The sequence below is a fragment of the Camellia sinensis genome, chromosome 1 (assembly GCF_055761805.1).
Source record: "Camellia sinensis isolate YWXY chromosome 1, ASM5576180v1, whole genome shotgun sequence".
NCBI lineage: Eukaryota > Viridiplantae > Streptophyta > Magnoliopsida > Ericales > Theaceae > Camellia > Camellia sinensis.
The window spans coordinates 224,363,621-224,373,033 of NC_138961.1; the positions used below are offsets into that span (position 1 = coordinate 224,363,621).

General features: G+C 36.1%; 1 protein-coding gene across 2 annotated transcripts; it reads right to left on the reverse strand.

The window, feature by feature from the left end:
• Nucleotides 1-1,046: 1,046 nt before the first annotated feature.
• LOC114283264 (uncharacterized) lies at nt 1,047-6,893 on the reverse strand. Of its 2 annotated transcripts, XM_028226082.2 has the most exons (12): nt 6,102-6,893; nt 5,920-5,995; nt 5,250-5,322; nt 4,946-5,029; nt 4,600-4,716; nt 3,756-4,178; nt 3,256-3,659; nt 3,035-3,134; nt 2,871-2,930; nt 2,708-2,794; nt 1,737-1,865; nt 1,047-1,590 (listed from the first exon to the last, which is right to left on the reverse strand). In XM_028226082.2, exons 2-12 carry the CDS (start codon nt 5,991-5,993, stop codon nt 1,288-1,290), a joined length of 1,854 nt encoding a protein of 617 aa, XP_028081883.2. In that variant the 5' UTR covers nt 5,994-5,995; nt 6,102-6,893; the 3' UTR covers nt 1,047-1,287. The 2 variants fall into 2 exon arrangements, with proteins under 2 accessions (XP_028081883.2, XP_082752822.1); XM_082896696.1 differs by lacking the exon at nt 6,102-6,893 and having other exon boundaries at nt 5,920-6,095.
• Nucleotides 6,894-9,413: the final 2,520 nt, after the last annotated feature.

The window sequence follows — 9,413 nt, forward strand, 5'->3', positions numbered from 1 at the left end:
TTCCATACCTGGAGGTCGTTTTCGTTATAATACTCGCATTGGCCTGCCTTCTTTGGAATGTCTCCCTCTTGGCTGATGTCCTTTTCCTCGGGATTCTTCATTACAGGTCTCTTCTCTTACATTGGGATCGGTATGTTTGCCACTCCCACTAGGGATGTCATCTCCAATCTTCTCTTTCTGCCTGTCGTTGGCCATCTATTCTCCTTACGTTCCCATAGACGGCACCAAATTGTGGGTGTTGATTTCCGACCACACTGCCAAACAGGAACCCAGCAGGAGAGCACAGGTAGAATAGATCACGCCTGAACAACCTGTCACAGAAAGATAAGACTCCGGCGATGGTTCATCCACCCGAGGGCACTTCGACGATCAAGTCAGTACTCAGTTATCTCTCAAAGATAGTAAATAGTGCTTAACTCACAAGCCATAATACAAAAAACATACCTTAGACTTTCGAGGGTGCCTTACTTTTATAACCAGCACTAACCTGATCCTTGTAGATACCTAACTTCAATGGACTCTAACTCAATGCTCATCTTGGATTCCCAGTCAGATAAAGATAAACTCCCTAAGAACTTTATTTTTATCCAGATTGAGATCCTCCTCCATTCTAGAACTTTTATCCCTTATCCGTTCATCTCGGATTCCGGTATCTCCGCAGATAACCTCGGCCTAACCGAGATCACCTCGGTGCCATGACCAAGACACGTGACACCTCAGCTAACACTTTGGTGTTACCTTGACCACGTATTGTAATTCACAAAATATATCCCCCCATGATGGATGAATATTTACTTCAATTGTGGATCCTATCAAACATAAAAATAGTATTGTTTTCTCGTATTTGTGTTCGAATTATTGGTCCCTAAAATTATTATTATAATTTTTTTTGGTTAAACCTTGTTACTTGATAAGTAAACATTATTGTTTAGGAATAGAAGCAACAATGCCACAGATTTTAAAAGACAGTAGCTAAGCTACAGTAAGTTAATGGAAATATCCAACATCAACATTAAAAAAAAGAAAAAAAAGAAAAGAAGACGATGAAGAAGAAGAAATATACTTCCCATTTAATTCATGATGGAGCAAAATGGAGATTACATTAACACAAAATACAAACTGTAGTCCAAGACATACAATCCTCCCATTTCAGCCTTTTCCTATTCTAATTCATTTGTACAAAAGGTACATAAAAACTCTCCCAGTGTTTTTTTTTTTTTTTAAAAAAGAAAACAAATGAACAATGCTATGGAGCTCTCCAGTATCAGAATTTACCAGTGCAAGCAATCACTTCACCAGCTCTTTTGATATGAGATATCGGAAAGCAAAATTGTAAGGAATCCATTCAATGCTCTTCCGTGACTTCCCAACCAGACATTTCTTAATACTCTTTCTCACAGATTCAGGCACACACTGTTGGATCATCTCTAACAAGCCAGCTGGACACAACCCTGAATCTTTAGCAAAGGACTCCACGGTTTTTGGTAAAAGAATTTTATGGTCTTTTCTTACACCAAAAGTAGCCCGAATGTACTCTTCTTTTGCAACTTCCAACTCTTGAAATACTCTCTTGGGTGTGTAAATACGAATCTGAACATGAACAAAAGATCACTATTTCAAAATGATAATAAGAACATAGTATAACTAGATGTTGTGTTCCCATATAAATAACAATCCAATCTATCTGCATCACATATAAATGGAGTGCTACTAAAGTAATATAGAGAGGCAATTACCGCAGGATCAGAATGGCTTCCTGAACATAGTGCGAAGTGTAAAAGGGGTACGGGATGTTCAATTGCATATGCTTGTCGTTCATCTCCAACCTTAAACTTTGTTCTGGAAGAAAGTAACAAGCGAAGCCACTACAAGCAGAAATAAGTTTTATTAGGCCCACTACATATGACAATAGTTACTTCAAAGTTCACACACATGATTGATTGTATGAAATTACTTCATAATTCAGGAGTTTTTTTTTTTTTTTTTGGAAGTTTGGGAAGGGGGATGTCTACAAAAAGATCCTCACATGAAAGATGTTCAACAATTTTTTGTCTCAATTACTTGGAATCAGTTACATGGATCCATTTCCGTCAATTGGCTTTATTCAGTCATATCCTTGGTTAAAGTAAGATAGCCATGCCCTTTCTTATTGCCTAAGCCTAAGTTCTTCTCCTTACTCTATTTCTTTTGTCATCGTCTACGTGTATCAAATCACTCCTCTTCTCAAGCACATTAATTGGCCTATGATACATATGACCATATCATATCAAATGATTTTTGCTCATCCTACCTTCAATTGGTGCCATTCCTAACTTCTTCCTAATGGAATAATTTCTTGTCACACTACTCATCCATCCCGACATTCTCATTTCAACTTAGTTCGTTTACTAAACATGTTATTTCTTAACTGCCAGTATTCAATACAATATACATCATAACAAGCCTAGTAACAGTACCACGAAATTGTCCTTTCAATCTAATAGGAATCTTAATAGCGTAAAACACTCTTGATCTGATGTAGTCCTCCGTTTCATCCATCCTACCTTAATTTTATGGCCCACATGCTTTAATCTCTGCTCAATTAGCATGCATATATAAAAGATATGAGAAGTAAAAGCTTAACTTCAAAGACTATAACAAAATGAACACCAAGGACTTCAAGAAAGGAAAAAAAGCTTCAAAACAAAACCCATAGCAAGGGATCTACCTGTCCAGGACGAGACATGCGGCATCCAAGGATAGAATTCTGTATTGTATCTGCACTTACTACATGACCTCCAACATTGTAGGCAGCCTGGATTAAATAAAATTGTAAGAAAATGAAATCCAAACTGAAATTTCGTACAAGCGAAACCAACAAAACTTCTTACTTTCAAGAGTAGAAATACTCTCTTTACGTTGTTCTGTGGAATCCCATAAGCCAGAAATGCCTGTTCAGAAAGCGGAATTCATTATACTGTGGTTAAAGCAGAGAAGAACTGTACAGAATAGATTATATTATAAATTTTGTATTTCAATTGATGAGATTCAATACATGCATCACCAACGCATTGTGAATGTTGATCCAGAATGCTAGCTTCTCCTCATATTTCATCTTCCTGGGATCTACTTCTTCTAATCGACCAATAAGTGACCTATGATATAACAACTCAATGAGAAAAATGAAACAAACCATAGATTCCAAGTTATGTTCATTATGCTAAAGATACACTCATTATGACTTTCTTGTGACTTTAAAATGTCAAAAAGTCTCACCTGAAATTTTGTAACATGTCCTCAACGTCACCCAATTTCTGACTATCTCTGTATATACATGGCACTTCAACCATTGTGCTGTAAGGTCCACTAAACTCCTTTAGTCCTTGCACGTGGAAAGGGTTATCTAACCGTACATCAAAAGATGAATCTTTCCTGAACCCGGTACTCCACAGATCACACTGATCTTTTGGAGAAAATGCACTCATTGATGACAAAGATGAATTGGGAGATGAGAGACCCTGATTTGTCAATGGTGGATCTGCAAGCTTGCAATATATAGCTGACATGCATTTGATCATATCTTCAGAAAGCTTATTAGGTGTCTCAGGAACATGATCAGAAATGCAGGTACCAAGATGCTCAGCCAGACTGATTACATTTGAAGAAGCATTCTGGGCATACTGTGGAAAAGCAACAAAATTCATAATCTACAAAATATTTGGAAATCAAATTCAACTGGTGATAGTTAAAGAATTATGTGATTAAACCTAAGTTACCTCCATCATGGATAAAGGTTGAGAATAACAGGCACGAACAGCTTTACCCAGAGACTCTGCCGGAGGAGAAGTTCTATTTGATGGAGCGGAACATTGTGATAGTGATGAGTAACAGCGGTGAATACTGGAATCTACTGGCTTCTCTTCACCTATATTTCTGGACTCATTCCATGGGTTTGCAATCGACAGAGAACTAGCTTGAACGGTTGAACTTTCCCTCCTTGTTGTAATATCAGATCTGGAAACTTGCAGATACCTTCCTTTTGGGGTAGTGAAGGGTGATTTTGATCTTTCATCTTTTGTTGATGGAGATGAGGAATTTTTTTGGTCAAATGCTTGCCGGTACAATGAGAGAAGATATTGCTCCAAATGCACAACTTCCAGCTCCAATACCGCTATTTCTTTAATCAGTTCTGTCGCCGGCTGGAGTAAAATAAAAGAATTCTTTCAATTCAACCAGAAAGAAATAGTGGTACATAGCAAAAAAATATATCCAAGTTAATACTATGATTCATAGAGTAAGTTTCTCACTGTGTTACTGATATGGTTAAAAGGTTATCAAAGATGAAACACATTAGTTATGTGAAACAACAGGCATACGCCACCAGTTACATCAAATTTAACAAAATAGTTTGATAAGTCAATCTTATTATATATGCATATTAGTTGGGGGGGAAAAATTCATAAAGAAAAAACATACAGACATTAACAATAATTGGTTAAGACTTGAGCCTTATATTTTGTAAACATATACCAGCTAAAAAGAAATTCTCAAAAGGGTGTACTGGTGTGTGGGTTAAAAAATAACATATGTTTCCATAAGGTGAAGATAAGGAAAAGCTACCTTAGGCATTGAGACTTCATTTGTTATGGCATGAGAGGAAGACCTATAACCCAGTGCTTTTTCTAAAGCATGGCGGACAATGACTTGGTCTTGTAGTCTTTTCTCAAGCTGTAGGATCTGCATAGAATGTGAAATTGATCATTAAATAATATAACACAAGATTGAATCCTCGTCAAGACAGGGCTACCAAGGCCATGAGCAAGAACATTGATTGCCTTATGCATCTTTTGATGCCATGTGCCTTGAGATCAACATGTTCTAGTTACATACTTCACTTTAAAAAATTTGGATTTCAGTGTAGGAAATCTAAACTGTATTGCAGGGACTGACTTATTTAGTTCTATACCTCTTGCCTCAGAGAATTTTGGACTTCAGAGCTAGGCGATTGTTTCTTCTTGGTCCTCACACAGTCCTTAAAGTGCCCCATATCCTGATAGCAAATTAACTCCAAGATCAAAAATTGGGAATTGCTTGTTAAATGATCCTCTAGCAGTTGATTCATTCAATTTGAGAGTTCAGCATGGAACTATCTAAATAGTATCACTCCGCTAGCAAATGCATTAGATAATCAAGAAGAAGTTATCCAACCTTGGCCCCAGTACTGTGAATTACTCACTAAGGGAAACAAGTCAGAAGAATACAACTCTTACCAATTTTGGCCGGGGCGAAGCTTTGAGGAAATTATCCAATTTGTCTTCTTCAAGTCCCCTCTTATCAGGGAAGCTGTCATTGAGAAAGAACAACTCTAATGTCAAGAGAAATAGATGTGAGATGAAAGCATTTGGCCATAAGCAGGTACATATTTGGCCATATTCAAATCTGTGTTATTGTTGACAAGCTCAAGCCACAGTGCAATCTGTGTAATTTTGTTACATAGAATAAGTCCCATCTCTACTGAATCCTCACAGTGATTATTTCTACCATAACCACCGATATACAAACCAAACTAAGCGCCGTGTCCCAATCAAGTGGGGTTGGTCTGCTACTGAATCCGTTATTTCGCCATTATGCTCTATCAAGGCTACATGCTCATTCAGATTAAATAGATTTACCAACAATATCAGAAGATATAAAAGCCAAAAGTCTACAATCTTGAAACAAAGAACAAGGTAAGACTTGGTGTCTGAAACCCAGATTCAAAAGTTCACAACATTTCTAAAAACTAAAAACACTTTCTACTACTAATTTTGGCTACAAAACCTCCAAAGTTTCCTACTCGAATTCAATGTTTCAACGAGAACGGGAAAATAGCAGAACAAATAAATACCCAAAACTGACTAAGATAGATTACCAAGTAATAACAATAAATCTAATGGTTACCTCTTGCAACGCTTGTGTACGGAAGTTACTCCCACTCCAAGCTCTTTGCTACTGCCACACCCTTCAAACCCCATCTCTGAAAACCAAAACCCAAAATGCTTCAGCAAGATTTACCTCTAACAATGGAGGGGAAGATAAATTAGAGAAAACAGAGTACTCCTTGGGAGCAAACAAAAGAGTACCCAGATGGAATGTGTAGGAGGGAGATGAACCAGAAAAGACCCAACAGACCAAATGGGTCCTCAGTCAAAACCCCACTTTGTCTTCTTGCAATGCAAAACAACAACACACCACCAAGTACTAGCAATCAATTGATGGTTCGCTTGTGAAGCGCGAACAGGGCAGAGGTCTAAATGGGCTGTGAAAAGATGACCCTTTGACCGGTATGTCTTCTCTATGAAGGGACTCACTCTCACTCTCTCTCTCCTGCTCTCTCCTCCAAATCTGTTAACTTTTTGGCAATGGAGAGTCTTTTGGCATCAAAAGAAGTAAAACCAGCTCGTGGGCTTTTCCGTTGGAGAAAGTCTCCTAGTGCACCCCAAAATGTCAATGGGTGTACAAAAAGTAGATAAATTTACTCAACCATAGGAGTTGTAGTAATAAATGGACAAATCAGAGGAAGATTAAAAAAAAAAAAAAAAAAAAAAAAGTGGGTGAGGATGTGGTTAATAATGGGGTTTCTCATATAACAACCCTAACCCCACATTCTCTTCTCTTGTTGGGAAGCAAATGGGAGTTGGTGACCGTTCCTCCACCTTTGTCTTCTACGTATTTATATACACTCTCTTGTGTTTTGCCTAATGTATTATTAGGCCATCTTTAAATCAGGTGATTTTTTAATACAGTTACAAAGTAGTATATGATAATTTATCATCATAAAAGTAAATGATCGCCAACTTTACCCAATTATTTGACTATGAAAAAACAATATGATTACATATATCTCAGTCAAGATTCAAACAATCACAGCAATAATACACGGGGCATCATTGCAGCAGCCCCTGCTTTTATTTTAGAACTAATTGAGTGAGCTCATTGTCGATATTTTCCTTACCACATAAAAAAAATAGTTGAACGTAACATTTTTTACATAATGGATCACATAAGAACATCTCCAACCTTTATTTCTTTTTTCTTCATCAAATTTGATTAAACGTTTGATTTGATGTGGAACACTCCAACTCTCTTTTTCCAAAATTTTCCAACTTATCCTAAAAACCTGTTTTAATCTTTGTTTTCATTAAAATAAATAAATAAATAAATTCAATCCTTACTCTTTTTAAAATTTCATAAAATTTAAATAAAAATATGATAGTTGAAAAGTTGGTGACAATTCTGATTCCTCCTTAATTTGATGAAAATTTCTTTGATCTCATAATTTGATTCGCATTTAATGAAATGATTAAAATTTATTTTTAGCTATTTATTCGTCAAATTCAAATTTAATAAAAAAAAAATAGTGAAAGATTAGAGATGTTCTAATAAGTCCATTCAGTGAAAATCTTTTGTGCAACCGGCACAACTCGCTTAATTCACTCTAAAACTGCTTAATTTGCTTTCTACATAGCAAAACACTAATTGGCAAAAGATAAACCAAAAAATAGTACGCCATGCCAGTAAGTAAAAGGTGTGTATATATATCCAAGTGAGTTGGTCCAAGTGCACACAAGCCAAGAACACTAATCGAAATGGGGGGTTATGTTAAGTCCAAAGATGTGAAATGTGAGCAGGATGGGACATTAGAGAGGCTAAAAATGAAAAAGCAAAGCAGGGGGGATAACCTCAAAAGGGATGAAAGTTGAGGAGAGAGGTTTAAAGGAAACACATTGGATGCTTGAAAGTGAAAGGAAATGAGGTTTCGTGGGGTTTCTCTTTTGTCTCTAATCTATCTTTTTCACACTTTGGAGAGAGATTGGGATAGAGATAGATACCACAACAATCCCACATTGTCTTTCAGCACCACAGAGACTAACGTTTGTCAAAGAATCCACAAAATAAAAAATATTTATTATTATTATTATATAGTTAAAATAGGAGTCCGGATCCCCTGCCACACTTTCCTGCCATGCCCCAAAACGACGTCGTTTTGGGGCAAAATTTCAAACAAAAAAAAAATAAAAAACAAAACAGAACCAGAGAAGAGAAGGGGACGAAGAAAGAAGACAAGAGCGACGGTGCCGATTCGATGTATGGCGAGAGAGAAAGTCATGATGTTGAAGATCGAGTGACTAAGGTGCCGCCTTACGGATCTTGGGGTCTGAAATCACAAAAATCTCTCTTGATTTTCTCTCTCTTCATCTTCGATTTGGTGATCGGGGTCGGTGATGTCGGTGATCGGTCGCCCTTTCCAGTAGATCTGGATTTGATTGTTGATGAAGATGATGAAGATGATGATGATGTTGAAGGTGATGATGATGTTCAAAACTGAAGATGAATTTTTTTTTTTTTTTTTTTTTTTGTTGATGTTGATAATCTGCAGAAATTCACTATTGTTCTTCAAAAATCAAAGAGTATATACATATACACATACAACAATATACATGAACAAATGTCTAGTGCTATAAGATAATTTTTTTTTTTTTTTTTTTTTGATGTTGATGATCTGCAGAAATTCACTATTGTTCTTCAAAAATCGAAGAGTATATATATATATACACACATACCACAATATACATGAACAAATGTCTAGTGCTATAAGATTCTCTCTGCCCTTCAAATAACTCTGTTTTTCATGGGTTCTCTTTGATTTTGTTCAATTTAGTGAGGTTTTGGTTTAATTTTTCTTAATTTCTTTTAGTTTTTGTTACTGGGTTTGTTTTATATTTTGCTCATGAGAGCTCACAAACCTTTGAGAGGTCAGGGGAAAACAAAAAAAAACAAAAATGATCCTATATATATACATATATATACATACGTGTGTGCATATATATATATATATATAGATGATTGGGTTTGAAGGGTGGGTTTGTTTTGTTCTGTTTTACACTTGTCCTCTTAGATTTGGTTGTTTGAATGTTTGAATGGGTGTTTAAATCGCACTTTTTGGAGATTACATGATAATATCCAGAGGTGTTCTTCCTCTTAGATTTGGTTCTTCCTCTGGTTCTGGCCTCCACTTTTTTTTTTTTTTTTTTTTTTTTTTTTTTTTTTTTTTTTTGAAAACTTACCCCAAAATGACGTCGTTTTGGGACATGACAGGAAAGTATGGCAGAGGATCCGGACTAAAATTAGAGCGCTTGACCTTTGCCAACATCGATACAAAAGAATACCAAAAAAAAAAAATATGGTCAGGCTTTCTTTTTGTCGTGTTGTATACCTCCTAATCTAAAGCTTCTTTTTTCATAGCTACATATGTGAGAGTGAGAGAGAGAGAGAGAGAGAGGGTGCATACAATTCTTTAATGAAAACCTTTTTCTATTTCTTTGGTAATTGAAAAGCTTTTTCTCTATTGGAAATTGGAGAAAATACCAAAAATATACTGTGAGTTGGTGGGT

Bases quoted from the DNA above. Each gene is read 5' to 3' on its own strand.
- LOC114283264 (XM_028226082.2), bottom strand. From the start codon at position 5,993: ATGGGGTTTGAAGGGTGTGGCAGTAGCAAAGAGCTTGGAGTGGGAGTA. The intron at 5,323-5,919 runs GTAACCATTAGA...TCTCAATGACAG, and splicing joins GTACACAAGCGTTGCAAGAG to CTTCCCTGATAAGAGGGGAC. The intron at 1,866-2,707 runs GTAGATCCCTTG...TTCTGCTTGTAG, and splicing joins GCATGTCTCGTCCTGGACAG to TGGCTTCGCTTGTTACTTTC.